Source organism: Mirounga leonina, unplaced genomic scaffold (assembly GCF_011800145.1).
Source record: "Mirounga leonina isolate KUSES-001 unplaced genomic scaffold, KU_Mleo_1.0 Mir_166, whole genome shotgun sequence".
In the NCBI taxonomy this organism is placed as follows: domain Eukaryota; kingdom Metazoa; phylum Chordata; class Mammalia; order Carnivora; family Phocidae; genus Mirounga; species Mirounga leonina.
This window is the reverse complement of record NW_023270418.1, coordinates 30,385,016-30,401,657: the sequence shown is the minus strand read 5'-3', so window position 1 is coordinate 30,401,657 and position 16,642 is coordinate 30,385,016. Positions and strand designations below refer to the sequence as shown.

The 16,642-nt window shown below is 63.1% G+C and overlaps 1 protein-coding gene across 4 annotated transcripts; it reads right to left on the bottom strand.

Moving 5' to 3' along the window:
• Positions 1–861: 861 nt before the first annotated feature.
• CCDC88B (coiled-coil domain containing 88B) lies at positions 862–16,434 on the bottom strand. 4 transcript variants are annotated; one of them, XM_035013151.1, is made up of 27 exons: positions 16,192–16,434; positions 15,753–15,895; positions 15,495–15,606; positions 15,341–15,410; positions 15,206–15,264; positions 15,028–15,111; positions 14,787–14,930; positions 14,440–14,585; positions 14,233–14,314; positions 13,922–14,080; positions 13,219–13,365; positions 12,928–13,036; positions 12,595–12,731; positions 11,381–12,511; positions 7,730–7,857; positions 7,534–7,651; positions 6,653–6,748; positions 6,423–6,563; positions 5,619–5,875; positions 5,148–5,291; positions 4,763–4,949; positions 4,489–4,634; positions 4,131–4,229; positions 3,794–3,960; positions 2,961–3,167; positions 2,740–2,808; positions 862–1,360 (listed from the first exon to the last, which is right to left on the bottom strand). In XM_035013151.1, the coding sequence occupies exons 1-27, from the start codon at positions 16,249–16,251 to the stop codon at positions 1,305–1,307; spliced, it is 4,398 nt and encodes a 1,465-aa protein (XP_034869042.1). In that variant the 5' UTR covers positions 16,252–16,434; the 3' UTR covers positions 862–1,304. The 4 variants fall into 4 exon arrangements, with proteins under 4 accessions (XP_034869042.1, XP_034869043.1, XP_034869040.1 ...); XM_035013152.1 differs by having other exon boundaries at positions 15,341–15,407; XM_035013149.1 differs by having other exon boundaries at positions 16,180–16,359.
• Between the last annotated feature and the right edge of the window lie 208 nt (positions 16,435–16,642).

The window sequence follows — 16,642 nt, the reverse complement described above, 5'->3', positions numbered from 1 at the left end:
TTATCCCCAAGGGGAGCTGTGGAAACCCCATGAGTCAGGCTGCTGCCGGTCACCCTGGGGAGGCTGGCCTGGCCACCCCCAGATTCAGGCTGCCTCACCTCAGCCCTGGCAGCCCCACCCTACCCTGGGCGGCCCTGGGTGCCTTGACTCACGTCCTGCCACCTAGCCTAATTGCCCCTTTCCTGGGCGTCGTTCTGGAAGCGCTGGTCAGAGACCAGTGTCCTTCCCACCTCTTTATCCCTCCATGAAAGCCCGTGACACTAGGTGACATCCCACTGGGCTGAGAACCCACTGGGGAGGAGCTCAACCCTAGAGGGGTGGAGAAAGAGGATGAGGAGGCAAGAAGAAGTAAAAGGGGGCGCCTGGGTGGCTCAGTTGGTTGGGTGACTGCCTTCGGCTCAGGTCATGATCCTGGAGTCCCGGGATCGAGTCCCGCATCGGGCTCCCTGCTCAGCGGGGAGTCTGCTTCTCCCTCTGACCCTCCCCCCTCTCATGTGCTTGCTCTCTCTCATTCTCTCTCTCTCAAATAAATAAATAAAATCTTTAAAAAAAAAAAAAAAGAAGAAGAAGTAAAAGGAGGGAAGAGGGAGGGGGCGGAGCATCTGGGGCTCCACTGGAGCCCAGACCCCACCTTCTAAGCAAAGGCGGAGCCCAGACTTGGGCTACCCAGAACCCCACCTGCCCACCCCACTGGGACATCCAAGTGAGCCCGACTAGCCCGTCCCTCGAAGAAAGCCCTTTGCCACCCTGGGCAGGGTGAGGAAGCCAATGGGCACGGACCCCAGCCCACACAGACTTCGGTTGTGTACATGGTGGGTGCCTTGGGACTCCTGGACACCACCACTAGGCACAGAGCACAAATTCAGGTGGTCGTACCTCAGCTTTATTCTCAGGTCCCTCACAAACCAGATACAGCTCAGAGATGGGCCCAGGTCACCCTCCCCAATGAATGGTCCTTGGCTCCCTGCCCAGACCAGGCAGCGAGCTCTCTTGCCCACTTCTGCCCGTCTCCTTCAGCTGGGGGATCACCCGGAGCCGGCCTCCGTAGCGAGGGCCGCAAGGCAGAGCTGGTGCCCTGGCGAGGAGCTGCTCCTGGGGACCAGCTGTCCCCTCTGTCCACAGGCTTATCCCAGCTCCATCTCAGGGCCCCAGGGTAGGCCTTGGAGGAACTGGGGGCCCAGGCCTCCTTGTCCAAGGACTGGCTCCAGGCGGCCTGGATCCCCGAATTCTTGGGCTGTCGGAGACCCCCACCGGGACTCTGGTGCTGAAAGGACTGCACTCCCAAGCCCCCCGTCCACATGGTGTCACTGGCTGAGGGAAGGGGCAAGAGGGCGTTTCTCCGGCTCCTGCACCTCGAGGCCTGAGGAGGAAGGCTCAGCTCAGGCCACTCCCTCAGGAGCTCCCAGCATTCGAGGAGACCCCCAGGGCCCCCCACCTTCTGCCCCCCCCACTGTCCCTTGCAGCTCCCCTCAGCTCCCCCCTCCTCACTCAAGCTGCACTGGCCACCTTGCCCGTCCTTGAACTTGCCAGGCCTTTGCTTCGGCTGTTCCCTCTGCCTGGAATGCTTGTCCCCAGGGATGTTGACAGGAAACTCTCACCTCCAAGTCTTTGCTCCCACTTCACCTCCTCTCTGAGGACTACCCTGAGCACTGTAGTCAAACTCACAACCTGTCCCACCCAGCGCTCCTGATCTCCCCCCTGTGCTCTCTCTTTTCAGAGCGTCGCCACCTCCTAACATTCTGGGGCTGAGCCGCCCAGTGCAGAACCGAGCACCTGAGATGCGGCCCATCTGAACTTCCATGTGCTGGAGTGTAAAACAGCCGCTGGACTCAAGGACGTAGCAGGAAAAAATAATATAAACTATCTCATTAATAAAAATTAATTAATTAGCTAAATAAATAAATATCTCATTAATGATTTTCCACACTGACTACAGGTTGAAATGGTAACAGTTCTGGTATAATGGGATAAATAAAATGTTATTAAAACTAATTTTACCTGATAAATAAGACCTTAAAAAATAAAGGGGGGAGGGGCACCTGGGTGGCTCAGTCAGTAAAGCGTCTGCCTTTGGCTCAGGTCATGATCCCTGGGGTCCTGGGATCGAGTCCCGCATCGGACTCCCTGCTTAGTGGGGAGCCTGCTTCTCCCTCTCCCCCTGCTCCTGCTCTCTCTTGCTATCTCTGTCTTTCTCTCTCTCCAATAAATAAATAAAATATTTTTTAAAAAATTAAATTAATGGGGCACCTGGGTGGCTCAGTCGTTAAGCATCTGCCTTCAGCTCAGGTCGTGATCCCAGGGTCCTGGGATCGAGCCCCGCATTGGGCTCCCTGCTCTGCGGGAAGCCTGCTTCTCCCTCTCCCACTCCCCCTGCTTGTGTTCCCTCTCTTGCTGTGTCTCTCTCGGTCAAATAAATAAATAAAATCTTTAATAAATAAATAAATAAATAAATATAAAAGATTAAATTAATTTTACCGGTCTCTCTACTTTTCTGATGAGGCTACTGGAAAATTTTAAATTACACATGTAGCTCACATCATATTTCTACTGGACAGGGCCGTTGTAGATAATTATTATTTTTATGCACGTTGTTTACTATCTCCCTCCTGTACCAGAATGTTCCCTGCTGTATCCCCTGCTGTATCCCTAGCACATCCCCTGGCACTCAGTAAAGGCTCATTGTCAAGTAGATGAATGGATGAACCAGGGGCCCCAGGCAGGCCAAATACCCCCACTCACCCTCTCCGTTAGCATCTGCTTTGTGTTCGGACAGGGTCTCGATGGAGCCATGCCATCCCACGCCAGGTCCTGGGGGTGCACAAGGCAGCCAATGGGCCATGGGGACCACAGCAGAGGCAGGCAGGGCTTGCGGGGAGACCCAAGGGACAGGAGAAAGCCAAGGGGTTAGTGGGTCCAAGGGAGCTGGGGAGCAAATGGGAGCAGAGACCCTCATCTCTCACCTTTGCCATGGGAGGTGGGCGCGCCCAGGGGGCCCGGCCTGCGCTGTCGGAATCGCTGCCTGGGGGTGTCCCCGGGGCTGAATGACTCAGAACTTCGCCCCACAGGGAATCGTGAGCTGAGTTTCCGCCGCTGCCCCCCTGCCAGGGTCTCATCCCGCAGGCAGAGGGAGCTCTGGGCCCGGCGCATGGGTGCCGGGGCAGGGGACCCTGCAAGAGGCATAGGCAGGGAGGGTGTGGAGCAATGCAGGAAAGGGCTGGGCAGAGTGGAGGGGCCGGTGGGGTGACGCTGCAAAGGAGCAAGGAGAGGAGGCTGCAGAGGCAGGGGTAAGGTCTGGGTGAAGGAGGGTGGTGACAGGAGGCTGGCCTGGGCCGGCTCTGACACTAGCTGACTGTGTGACCTGGGGCAAGGCACGTCCCCTCCCTGGGCCTCGGCTTCCTCATCTGTCCCCCACACCCAGCAGCAGCGCCTGCGCCTCCTACAGGCTCACTGCAGTTCTCTCTCCTCCTCCAGGAAGCCTTCCCTGACATGACCCAGCCTGAGTCCACTGTGCTTCCTGGACTCCCACAGCTCCTTGCACAGTCCTGACCTTCACTAAAGTCCCCTGCCGCTCTGAGGTCCTAGACACTGCTGTGGATGGGTAGGACGGGGTGCCGGCTGAAGGGATTGTGGCAGGGACGCAGGGTGGGGTTGCGGCAGGGAAGGCCGGGGGGCGGGGGGTACACATGCAAGCCACACCAGATGAAGGGAGAGACGAGAGGCGCTGGCAAGCACCAGGGTGGGGGTAGGAGACATGGGGTAGAGACCATCCTGGTCACCCGGCCCCCAGACCCACCTGTCCCATCTGCCTCCCTGCCCTCGGAGAGCTCCGTCTCTGGGGGGCCCCCCAGGCTCTCGGTGCTGCCAGCCCCATCGGCCCCCAGGCGTGGCCCCCCATGGAGGCCCCCCTCCCGCCGGGGCCGCATCAGCCTCTTCACCTTGTCTGCCAACCAGCTGCCCTTCCTGGGGGCAAGAGGGCACAAGAGGGGGTAAGGCCAGGGAGGAAGGAGGGACAAGAGGGCCACGCTGGGGATGGCAAAGGCCAGGCAAACCCTCATCGGGGCCTGGAGAGGGCAGGGCAGGGGCAGAGGGTGGGAGGATCCCCGGCTCCAGGGGGTGGAGGGGCCCCTCACTTGGTCCGGGGCAGGGGTCCAGGCTCCAGCACTCGGTACTGGTCCATGATCTTCTCCACCAGCTTCTGCTTCTCACGGCGCAACGCATTGAGCTGGTCCCTGCGAGCATAAGGGCGGAGGCGGGTGTGAGGCCGGGCAGGAATGCAGCTCAGGACCCACCGCCACGAGCCTGCCTGCTGTTCGCACACCGCGCTCCGGTGCTGGCAAACTACTACTGTCCTGAGCCCCGGGCGGTCAGCCCCGGCCCTTTCCCGAGGACCCCCGGGGCATCTGCCCATGAGCAGCCAAAGGGGTCTCCGGGACCCGCTCTCCCTCCAGCTTCCAGCAGCCGAGCTGGGCCCACCCACGGCCTGCTCACAGGTACTCGCGCTGCTCGCGGTGCAGGTGGTCCCTGCTCTCCAGGCTGCGCTCCAGGAGGTCCCGGTTCTCCCGGCTCAGCGCCTGCACCTCAGCCAGCAGCTGCCGGTTCTCCTCTTCCTGGGCGCTCCGAAGCTCTGTCAACAGCTGGGGGGGGGGGGGGGCGGCAAGCAGGCGGTAGGGCAGGTGGGGGATTTAATGGGGCTCAGGGTGGCTACCTTCCACCCCCCCAACTCTCCAGCCCCCAGCCGGCCACCACCCATCCCTCACCACACCTCGCACTGCGTGGTCAGCCGGCAGGCACTCAGGTCCAGCTGCTGGTTGGACTCACGCAGTCGCTGGCTCTGCACCTCCAGCTGGGCCCGCTCCAGCTCCAGCCGTGCCAGCCGGCCCCGCAGCTCCCCACGTTCACCCTGCAGCTCACCGCGCTCCCGAGACACCTCTGCCAACAGCTTCTGAGCCCTGTAGAGTCCAGAAGAGACGCTCTTCAAGGGCACTCAACCCCCTCCCAGGCCCTCCCACAGGGGCCAGAAGGCCACGCTGAGCAAGAGGCAAAGCGGGACCCCACAGGGACGGTGACTAACTCACCACCAACCCACTTCGCAGACGGGAACACTGAGACCTGGCCCGAGAGGGGCGGGGCTGTGCCAGGGCTGGTACCTGTCATGCTCACTCTGCAGCCTCCGCAGCTCCTCCTCCAGGCCGCGCTGCCGATGCCCGTCCTGCATCAGGCGTTCTCGCTCCGCCAGCAAGGCCATCTCCTGCGCCTCCACGCTGGCCCTCTGGGCCTGCAGCTGCTCGTGCCTGGGATGCACAGGGACTGAGAAGGCTGCAGAGACCTGGGGCCGGGGCAAGTGTGCGGCTGGACTATCGGGACCTAGGGGTCTGCCCTCTCCTAAGCACCGGCCCCCAAACAAAGCGAGGGGGCAGAATGCCCGGCGAGGTGCCCACCACTCCCCATGATGAACGAGCCTCAGGGTGAGCTCACCCCGGGGCCCAGCCACACATGAGACCACGGCAGCAGAGGTGGCTGTGTTGAGTGGTGGTCCTTGGGGAGGGGGCCGGGGGCGGTCAGAGCCACGCAGGCCAGGGGTGCTGGGCAGAGAAGCCGGGAGTCTGGGGGAGGCTCACCGGCCCTGCAGCTCCCGGTGGGCCAGCTCCAGCGCCCGCATGTTAGCCTTGAGGTCACGGTGCCGGACCAGCAGTCCCTCTAGCTCAGCCTCCTGCCGCCGCTGCAGCTGGGCCAGGGCCTCGTGATCCCGCAGCAGAGCCTGCTGCTGCCCCCGGGTCTCCTCCTGGGACTGCCGGGCCACCCGCACCTCCTCCTCCAGCACCCCCAGCTTCTTATGCAGCTCCTGGCCCTGCATCTCCAGGACAGACTTCTCAGCCTAGACAGAAGAGGGGGTGCAATCCCAGTTCCGAAAGCGGGTAAGGGACAGGGGGCAAAAGGCAAGGGGCAGGGCAGAGAATACAGAGAGAACTAGGGAGGAGGCCGAGTGCTAGAGAGGAGGTGACAGGGAGCAGAAAGCAGAGGCGGGGGTGAGTGGGCAAGGAGAGGGGAGCGGTATCATGGAGATGGGCGCTGGTGCCAGGCTGTGGAGGGGAGGGCAAGAGGCACAAGGCAGGGGTGGGACAGATGAGGCTGGGGTGGGAGCAGGGAAAGAGGAAGGGACTAAGGGCTGGCTGCTGAGAGGGATGGAGCTGAGCCAGAAAACAGCACAGAGGTGAGGCGGAAGGGGGAAGGCTCAAGGGGAAGGAGCAAGTAGAAGTGAGCAGGAGCGGGGTTAGAGGGGTGCAGAATGGGGTGGTTAGGAGGTCAGGGACTAGGGAACAGGGAGGGCAGCCAGCTGGGAGCTAGGGCAGAGAAAAGGGCAGACAGCAGTGGAAAGGGGGCCTGAGATTGGGCAGGGGGTGGGGCACCCAGGCCACACCCACCTGCAGGCGGCTGCTGTACTCCTGGGCTCGCTGACTCTGCAGCAGGAGCTCCTGGGCTCGCCCCTGCAGGCTCCCCAGCTGCCCCTCCAGGTGCTGCAGCTGTCCCTGCAGAGCCACCTTCTCGGCCACCAGTGTTGCATTCTGCGCGTTGCATTTGGAAGGGAGGGGGGTTAGCAGGGGCCGGGTCACTGGGGCAACCCCCTCCCCGTGCCTGCCACGGTCACACTCACACTGCGCTCCACCTCGATGAGCCGCCCACTCTGGGCCCCCGGGGTCTTCAGCTCAGCGTGCCCCTCGGAACCCAGCCCCTCGGGGCCCTGGCGCAGCTGCAAGGAGAGGCCCCGGGAGGTCACTTGGGGGCGTGGAGGAGGCCGGAGGATAGTGCAGGGACCTAACCCAGGGGACTCTCACCCCTTGGGCAGCACCGCTGCCCCATCCCTCCATCACAGGGGTCCCCCACCCCCCCGTGCTCCTGGCTCCCACAGGTCCATCTGTCACTCTCTGTCTGCCCTGCTCCACGTCGCTCAGTTCTACAGCAGGGCCTGGCCTCTGCCTGGGCCACTTCTCTCTTCACCCTGCTCTTCCTCCCGGCCCCAGTTTCAACACCACTTTCCCCCGACCAAGCCTACGTGTACGTGTTAGGGGCTCTGCTGGGTGCCCGCTGTCCCCTGACACCCCGTGTTATGGCGGCCTGTGTCCTTGCCTGGTCTTGGGCCCCACCACAACCTGGAGCTGAGCCCTGAGCTGGGAGCCTCAGAAACAATGGCCAGCCAAGAACAAGGGCAGTAACTGAGCTCACTCGGGAGTGGTGAGGCCCCAGAGACAGCTGGCACCTCAGAGCAGAGCCGCTGGGGTCTGTCCATTGGAGGAATGAGGGCAACAAGGCCCCCCAGAAGACTACAAGGCCTGGGCAGAGTCCGCCTGACCCCCAGCATGGGGCGATCTCCAATAGGCCCCTAGATGGGGCACAAGGCAAGCAAGTGGCCCAAAATCAAGGGGCAAGACCAGCGCGGGGCTGGAGGGACTGAGCACACGCAGCCCCGGCTGTCCGCAGGCAGGATGGAAGGCGGGGTGGGACGAGGCTCCCAGCACCCAGGGCCGCAGGCCTCACCTGGACCAGCTCCTCTTCCAGCTGCAGAGCCCTGGTCTTGAGCTCCCTCAGGGCCTCCTCCTTGCTGGTGGCCGCCGCCTGAAGCTCTGCTTCCAGCCGCTGCTCTAGGCCCTGGTACCTGCCAGGAGAAGCCGTGGCACCAACCCCTCCCCAAGCCCTAGCTGCCCCCTCTCTGCCCCTGGGGCGACACCCTCACCTCTGGTGCTGAAACTCTTGTTCTCGCAGAAATTCCTGGCGCTCCAGAGCCGCCTGTTCCAGCTCACTCTGCAGGTGCTCCAGCCGCGCCCCCAGCTCCCGGCCCCGCACCACGGCCTTCTCTAGCTCCTGAGGGCAGGCACAGCGGGCTCAGGGCCCGGAGGGAAGACCACCAGACTCACCCGGGGAGGGGGGGGCGGGGGGGCCACATTCCAAGGCCTGAGCGTCTGGAGGCCTAGCTTTCTGTCCTTCCTCTGTCACCCTGGGCAAATATCTTTTTTGTTTTGTTTTGTTTTTGTTTTTAAGTGGGCTCTCACGACCCTGAGATCAAGAGTCACGTGCTCTACTGATGGAGTGAGCCAGGTGCCCCACCCTGGGCCAAGATCTTTACCCCTTTGGGCTTCCACTCCCCGACAGGGAGCAAAGCCTGGCCGCCTTGTGGAGTGACTACGGAAGACTGGGATGGTAAGCCTGGCAGCGGGTGAGGGAGGCCCCTGGTCCAGGACTCAGAGACACTCGCCGGGCAAGTGTCTTTACCTCTCTGAGCCCACGGTTCCTCGTGCGCCCAGTGGCAGCTAGACGTGTCCTACGTGCTGAGGCCATGCGGGCCACGTGAGGGAAAGAGGGGCTTGGAGGAGGCAGATCTGAAGAGTGTTCTGGGCCACAGGGGGAGGGCGACAGAGGACAGGAACTTGGTGAGTGTCGGGCCCAACCACAGTGGGGGCTGGCGGGTGGGGAGAGACTCTGCGGGCCAGGCCGGGCCAGGCATCCTGTGGCGGTTGGGCCACACCATTGCGGAAGGGGGCAGAGTGGGCCGCAGAGGGAGATAGGCCAAACCATTCTGAGGTGCGGGGGCCCTGGCAGGATGAAACCACAAGGAAGGGCCAACTGGGACCAGCTGCCTACCAAAGCCTTACTCTGGACACTGAGTCTACAGCCTCTGCTTTGATCTTCCCGGTTTTGCAATCCCACTGAGCCTCCCCTGGGGCCACTGCCTCTCACTGAAAAACTACAAGTCCCCCTGCTCCCTGCTGGCCCACCTCCACGAGAGCCCAAGGGCTAAGGGGTAGAAAGAACAGTGGAACCGATGAAGAGACTTGAACCTCAGGCCAGACCGCGGAACTGGCCCCCTCCAGGCCCTGGCCACGGCCCTCAGCGCCGCACCCCCTGCACTTGCAGCCCACGGGACGCCACCTGCCCTCGGGGACGCCACCTGCCCTCGGTTCCCCAACCCCTCCCCCTGCCCCGCCGGGGCTAGCCAACTCCTCCTACACCACACCCAGTCATCACCAGGAACTGCCTGCCCAGGAAATCTCACAAAATTCCCCTTTGTCCTCAGGCTCTTCCACGGGCTCAGTCCTCAGAGCACACCCTCCCCTCCCCTGCACCTCCCCCTACCCTCACCTGCCCGGCCCACCTGCCCGCATTGCCACTCCACAGCTGCCCCCAGCTCTCTACAGCGTCTTACAGTCTTATGGGATCCTCTAAGGCAGGTCATTTGTATTCCAGTTTCCCAGGAGACAGACAGGTTAAGGAGCTCACCCCTAACCGCACAGCCAGTAGGCAGGGGATCTGGGCTAGAAGCCAGGTGTGCCTGGCAGCATCTCTCAGTCACATCCTACACAGTGAACCCCAGAGACTCCCTCTCGGCTTTACCTTCCCGCCCACACCCCCATTATCCCACTCCCCAGGCCTGCCCTGCCCTATGCCTTACCCAGGTCGACCCAACACTGTGTTCCCGGGTCGACCCAACACTGTGTTCCCCGCTCCTCTCCGCCCGCCCGAGGGGTCTCAGCAAATTACTCCTCCTCTCTGAATCTCAGTGACCTTGTCTGGACAATAGGGATGAGACTGGAAACTGCTCAGCTGGAAGATTCGATTCCTCGTCTCCAGCACACTGTCCCCCAGCAGCCCGGGGCCCCCTGGCCTGAACATCCTTCCCATCGCCTCCTAGTCTCCTCGGCTTCCCCCGAGGGGCCTTGCAACATGAGTACCTGACAACTCTGCTCCCTTCAATGCTCCACTGGGTTTAAAGGTTATTGCCCTCATGTGAAGGTCACGGAGGTCATTTCCTTCCCAAGAACAACCACAACTCCTTCCTTAGCTTGAAAGGAAGATGAGGCCCTGCCCAGTAGGAACCTGCTAGTGAATCCTCTGCCTAGCCTCCCTCCACTTCCCACCTCACACCCCCCCCCCCACGCCTCCTACAGGCTCACTGCAGTTCTCTCTCCTCCTCCAGGAAGCCTTCCCTGACATGACCCAGCCTGAGTCCACTGTGCTTCCTGGACTCCCACAGCTCCCTGCACAGTCCTGTCTCCACCCCAGACCCTGAGAGCCCCCCCCAGTACGGGCGTTAGGCTGCCTGGTACAGCCCCTGGCGCCAAGGAGATCCCTGTCAACATGCGTGAGCCCATGAATGAAGGGGTTTCCAGGTCTCTCTCCTCCATCCCCCATCCCAGCCCCAGGCGGCCTCACCTGCCTCCTGATGGCCGCAGGCTCCCCTGCACACCAAGGGGACCCTCCTCAAACCCAGCCTCACACAGGTTTGCCCACACGCTTGGGTGGCTTTCCCTGCCTGGGGACGGAATACTGCCACCAGCAAGGCTGGCCCAGCACGTCTCTCCGGCCCTGTTCCTGCACCTGCCAGGTCCCTAAGCAGCGTTAATGCCTTCAGGTCTCTGCACATGCCGTTCCCTCTGAATGAAATGGCCTTCCCACCTAGTGGAATCTTGACTGCTCCTAGGAACCTTCTCCAAAGCCTCCTTGCCCCCACCCTGGCACTAGCTCCCTCCCCCATGGCTCCTGCACCCTTTACAGCACCTGAGTGGCTCAGCTAGTTGAGTGTCTGACTCTTGATTTCAGCCCAGGTGGTGATCTCGGGGTTCTGGGATCGAGCCCCACGTTGGTGGGGAGGGAAAAAATCCCTGCTCAGCGGGGAACCTACTTCTCTCCCTCTCCCTCTGCCCCTCCCCCTGCTCTCTCTTTCTCTCTAAAATAAATTTTAAAATAATAATAATAATCAACATGTCTGGGGGCACCTGGGTGGCTCAGTCAGTTAACCATCTGACTGTTGATTTCGGCTCAGGTCATGATCTCGGGGTCGTGAGATGGAGCCCCGTGTTGGGCTCCGCGCTGGGCTAGAGTCTGCTTGAGAGGCACTGTCTCCTTCTCCCCTACCCCTCTCCCCCTCTCTAAAAAATAAAAATAAACAAATAAATATTTTTTAAAAAATAATCAACATGTCTTGAGCCTTTGCCCAGCATAAACGAGGCTCATCACACGGTTATCTCCCTTGGTCTTCCAAAAGACCCACTGAGATGGCGATGAAGAGCACCCCCAGTTTAGGGAAGGAGGAATAGGGGGTTGGTGAGTCAGCTACCACAGTCAGAGATCCAGGATTGGCACCCAGGCAGTCTGGCTCCATAGCCATACTCTTATCCCCTCCTACAGCCCACCCCACCAGAGGTAGGGGACATCAGTCCTGTATCCCGGGCCAAGCACCTTTCGGAAGGCAGGGGTGGACTTCACCTTTCGCTCTCCAGCCCCAGCTAGGTGCCGAGCACTCCAGGGCCACAGATGGAATGAATAACCCAAACCCCAGCAACTGACCCAGAAACGCGCTTCCGATCCCAGGCTGTGAGCCCCAACATACCTCCTTGAGGGCCTGCCTCTCCCTCTCAGCCTCCTTCAGGTGCTGGTGGCCCTCGTTCTCCAGCACCTGCAGCCGCTCCTCAGCTGCCTCAGCCCGGGCCCTCAGTCTGGGCGCCTCACGCTCCCACTGCCTCCGCTCTCGGCCTGTGGCTGCCAGGGCCTCTGTCAGTGCCTCCCGTTCCCTCGACGCGGCCTCCAGCTCCCGGCCGGCTGCCTCCACGGCCTCCCGCAGCCGAGCCTGCTCCCGGGCCTGGGCCTCCACCTCCCCCTGGGCCTCGGTCTCTGCCTTCCGTGCCTGAGCCAGCTCCTCGGAGAGGCGGGCAGCCTCCGTGCCTCGGGCCTCCAGCCTCCGGGCCTGGGCCTCTAGCTCCGCTCGAAGGGCCTCAGCCTCTTTCCTGAGCTGCACCACCTCCTCCCTTAGGGCCTCCTGCTCTGGGACACCACCAGCCAGGATCTCCCCTGGGATCGGCCCTTCCCAGGTCTGGGCCTCTGGCACCCCTTCCAACTTCTGCTGTGGATTTTGCTGGCCTGGGTCCCCAGCCATCCCCTCCAGCTTCTGTTCATGCTCTCTGGCCTCTCTCTGCCCTTGGGGTAGGTCCAGCCCTTGGCCTGGGGTCTCCTGCTCCTCCAGCTGCCCACGGAGGCTGAGCTCTGAGGGTCCAGGCTTGCTTGCAGGGCCCTCTTGCCTCAGTACCTGGGCTTTGGGCCCTGGCTCTCCAGTCTCTCCTCCCAACAGCTCGGCCTGAATTTCCACCCCTGGAACTTGAGGCGAGACCACAGCGCTGGGGGTCTGGAGAAGGGCTCCATGGCCAGCCTTCTCCAGGGACTCCTGTGTTGCTACCGCACGGCCTGATTCCTGGACGGTCAAGTCTGAGGTCTGGGGGGCCGCGGCAGCCACCTGGAGGGGTCTCTCTATCACCTGTGGGTCTGAGTCAGAAGCCTGGGGAGGCACAGCTACTCTCTCAAGGGCCGAGTCTGATACCGGGGGAGCCAGGTCCAAGGCCTGGGTGCCTTCATCCCCCACCTGGCCGGCCAAACCCTGGGGGCCCAGGTCTGAGGCCAGGCAAGTCTGGGGAGTCACATCCAGCTCTGGAACCAAGGAGTCCTCGCTCTGCTCCTCCAGCAGGGGGTGCTGAGGGTACATGAGAGGAAGGGTTAAGCCCCCAGGAGGAGGCAAGGAAGGACCCGCTTGGAAGGTTGGGGGAGGGGACTCACCTGGCCCCCAGGCTGCCCCTGGAGCACCTGCAGAAGGGCCCGAAGCTCCCGATTCTCCCTCTCCAGGGTCTGCAGCCGCCCGGCCTCTGCCTCTCTCACTTCATCATGAAGGGAGGGGGCTGCTCCTGGCACGGGTGCTGGGACATGTGAGATGAGGTTAGGACCCCTCCCTACACTTTGCCATGATCCCTGGTTCCTCCCACACACCCATAGACCCTCCCCCCGCCACAACACCTTGGGAAGAGAATGAAGTCAGAAGGCAGCCCACTAGAGTTGCAGGAAAAGAGGCAGCCAGCCCCACATCTGCAGCCCCTCTACCGGGGCCCTGCTCACCCTCCCCGGGAGAGCCCAGGGGTGGCTCCAGGCTCCGCTGAAGCTCCAGCTCCAGCTCCACATTCTCCTCTGCCAGGCGCTCCACCTGTTGCCGCAGAGTGTCCAGCTCCTGGGGGAAGGGCAGGGTCAGACAAGCCTTCCCCACCATGGCCAGGCCAATGTGTGGGCTAGATCACTAGGGGAAACAAGGAGTCAGGGGTCACAGGGCGCTCTAGAGAACTCTGAGGGACCACTGGGGCCACCAGGGGTCACAGATGACAGAGTGACTGGGGGTCACTCGGGCAATCTCACCGCATGGGCCTCGCCCAGACGGGTCCGCAGCAACAGATTCTCACGCTGAGTCTCATGCAGCCTAGCACAGCGCTCTTGAGCAACCTCCAGCTGCTCCTCCAGTAGCGCCTTGGAGGCTTCCAGAGTCCCGGAGAGAACCCGTTCCTCCTGGTGGGGAGCAGAGACACCCGGGATGTGATGCTGCCCCCAAGCACTCCAGGGCCACAGACGCTGCCTTCCCTCCCTCATCTGACCCTGCACCCCTATGCTCTCCAGGCCCCGCCTCCCCCTCCCACCTGCCCCTCCCTCTCCAGGGTCTATCCAGGTACCACTTCCCCAGCACCTGGCCCCGCCCCCTCCTGTGTAGGCCCCGCCCCTTCTCTCCAAGAACTCCCTCCCAAGGCGGCATCCCTCTAGGCTCCACCGCGAAGGGCTCTCTCCAGACAGTTCCTCCCCTGCACTCGGCCCCACCCTCCTCTCCAGGACCTACCCTTACCTACGGCCCCCACCTCTCCCCTCCGTCCCCCCCATTCTCCAGAGGGCCTTTCCCCCAGACACCACCTCACCCATTTCTCCTGGTCGCGACTGTTCTATCCATTTGACGTCGCCCTCTCTTCTCCAGGCCCAAATTCGCCCCCCGTCCTGGCCCACCCCATCCCCGGCAGGCCCCGCCTCCCGGCCCCGCCCGCGCCCCGCCCTCTCCAGGCCCCGCCTCCCGTCTCACCTCCAGCTGGCTTTTGCAAGCCTCGGCCGCCTGTAGCCGCTCGCGACAGCGTCGCAGCTCCTCCTGCAGGCGGGGCAGGCGACCGGCCCGCTCCCGCAGCGCCTCTACCTCCTCGCGGTACAATTCGGCCCGCTTGGCCTGTCCCGACAGCGCCTGGGCCTGAGCCAGACGGTGCGGAGCTGGGGTCGGCCAGCCGCGGGCCAGAGGGATTAGGGAGGGGAAGGAGCCCGGGTGGCGGCAGGCGATGGGACAGAGGAGGCGTGGGGAGAGGGCTAGGGAATGCGGCAGCGGCGGGGAGCATCTGAGCGCACCTCCTGGCGGAGCCGTCGGATTTCGGCCTCCAAGCCCTGCACCTCCGCCTGGGAGTCTAGCAGCAGCTCGACCTTCTCCTCCCTGAAGAAAAGGGACGCTGGAGGGGTGTGGGGACCCAGAACCCCCAGGCCTGATCCCACCCGTTTCCATCCACGTCTAATCTGCCCCTCTCCCTCCAGGCCTACTTCCCAGACGGGGGTACTCACAGCTCCTGCCTCAGGCGCCGCAGCTGGGCCTTGGTGTTGGCCAGCTGCAGGGCCAGGTGGTGTGAGGGGCCCTCTGGGGGAGTCCTGGCAGGAGCCTCTGGCAACAAGGGGGCCGGCTGTCTCTCCAGCAGCAGTTCAGCCAGCCGCTGTGGGAAGTCGAGGGTCAGAAACCAGAAGTAACGCATCCCATGCGCCCCAGTCACCACAAGCCACGTCTGGCTCTTGAAGCTCTGCTGGTCCAAGACCCTCATCCCCAACCCCACATCTGGGCCCCAACCTCCATCCCCCCCCATATCTGGGTCCCTGCAGTCCTCCCATTCCTCCACCTGGGTCACAAAGCCCCCTACCTGGGCCCCCATATCACGCTCCCGTGCCAGCCTTAACAAAGTCCCCAGGAGGCTCCGGGACAGCATCTCCAGTTCCGGAGGCTCCAGCTCCCCAGGCTCGGGCCCAGCCAGTGCCAGCACCACACCGGCCCCAGGCTGCGTCACCTGGGTGGGTAGGGAGAGCAGTTCAGCGGAGGAAGGTGAGGGGCAGGGTGCCCCCAGCTGGCAGTGCCAGTCCCAGGCTATCGACCAGCCCAAGTACCTCCTGGATGGCAGCAGCCAGCTCACTCTGGACCTCAAGACTGAGGCCCTGGATGTGTCGGATGAAGAGTTCCCGGTGCTCACACTGCAGGGAGACCAGGTGGAAATGCCGGCACAGGAATCCCCCACGTCTTCGTCTTCCACAGAGGCTGAACCCTACCCTTCCCTCCCCTGCTCACCTGCACTGACGCCCCCAGCAAGAGCCGAAGGATGCCTTCCAACTCCTCCACCGCCTCCTCTGCAGAGCACAAGCCACAAAAAGTTACAGGCAGGGTGAGGGGATAGAAGCAGGAAGGGGTAGTAGGAGAGAGCACCTGAGAAGGGGTCAAACCCCAACGTCTGGAGGTCTGGGGGTGGCGAGAGGATCAGCAGCTGCAGCTCCTCCTGGGGGCAGAGGAGACAGGACCTAAGAGAGGGGCCTTCCCACAGGGGCCTCCCAGGCTCAGCCTCCCCTTCCCAGCCCCTCACCTGGTAGAAGTCCCTCAGCCGGCCCCACAGGTGGTTCAGGTTCCGCACCCGCCAGGATGAAGGAGCATCACGGCCCGCGACCACCCGAGGTCCCCCTCGAGAACTAGGAGCTCTGTGGGCACAGGGAGCTAGGTGGGGGGCCCCATCAAGGCCCCACCTCCCCCAGTCAGGCTCCACCCGCCAGCCCTCAAGCTCCTCCCAGTAGCCTGTGGGGGTAGGGGCCACCTCAGACTCCTAGGCCGGCCTGGGGCTTCTTACATGATGCCCAGCACCCGGAGGAGCAGGGCCCCATCGCTGAGATGCAAGAACTTCTTCTCCGGGCAAAGGGGCCCCTCTCCTTCCTCCTCCTCTTCCCCCTCCGGCTCCTCCGCCTCTCCCACCAGGCTGGCCAGTCCCAGCGCCTGTGGGGAGCCGAGACAAGTCAGCCAGCCGGTTAGGAACTCCCCTCCCAGCAGAGTGACTTCCAGCCCCTCGGACCTGCCTCCTGAGCCCACGCAGCCTCCTCCTCACCTCTTTCCCAAATGCCCCTGCCCCCTGCCCCATGGCTCCCTCGACTTCTCCAGCCCCACATCTGTGCCCACCCCTGCCCTCAGCACCTCCCCGCCCCCCACGCTGCCGGACCCTCCTCCAAACCCAGCACCAGCCCCTCCCTGCTGCTCACTTCCCTTTCCCAGCCGCCTCCCACCTGCCCCCTCACCCAGGTGGCCAGGCTCCCACTCAGGAAGTCTTTGAGTCTGGGCCCCTTGCCCCCATCCATGACAGGGCCAGGGTGTTGGTCCGGCTGTGGCAGCTACACCTGCCCTGAGAGGAAGAGGAAGTTCCCCTGGTCGGGGATCCCGGGGCCCAGCCACAGACACCCTGTGCAGCTTCCTCCTTCCGGGAGCAGGCGGGCCTCTGCACCCCCAGAGTCCTGCCTCAGCCCCCACCTCGCCACCCCACATCCTCCCGGCATCTCCGCAGGGCCACAGGGTCGGCACGGAGGTTAGCTGGGGAAGGTGGGGTCAGGGCCATCCGGGAAGGTGGGGTCAGGGCCATCCGGGAGGGACGCCCGCAGCTCTCCTGGCGCAGGGGACCATGGCGGGGGAGTCCGCCACGCTTCTGGAAACTTGAAACTAGAGATGGGGACCTCGGCCTCGCATCTTCCAGGG

Bases quoted from the DNA above. Each gene is read 5' to 3' on its own strand.
- CCDC88B (XM_035013149.1), bottom strand. From the start codon at position 16,251: ATGGATGGGGGCAAGGGGCCCAGACTCAAAGACTTCCTGAGTGGGAGC. The intron at 15,112-15,205 runs GTGAGCAGGGGA...GTCTCCCTGCAG, and splicing joins TGCTGGGGGCGTCAGTGCAG to TGTGAGCACCGGGAACTCTT. The intron at 14,931-15,027 runs GTACTTGGGCTG...CTACCCACCCAG, and splicing joins TGGCTGCTGCCATCCAGGAG to GTGACGCAGCCTGGGGCCGG.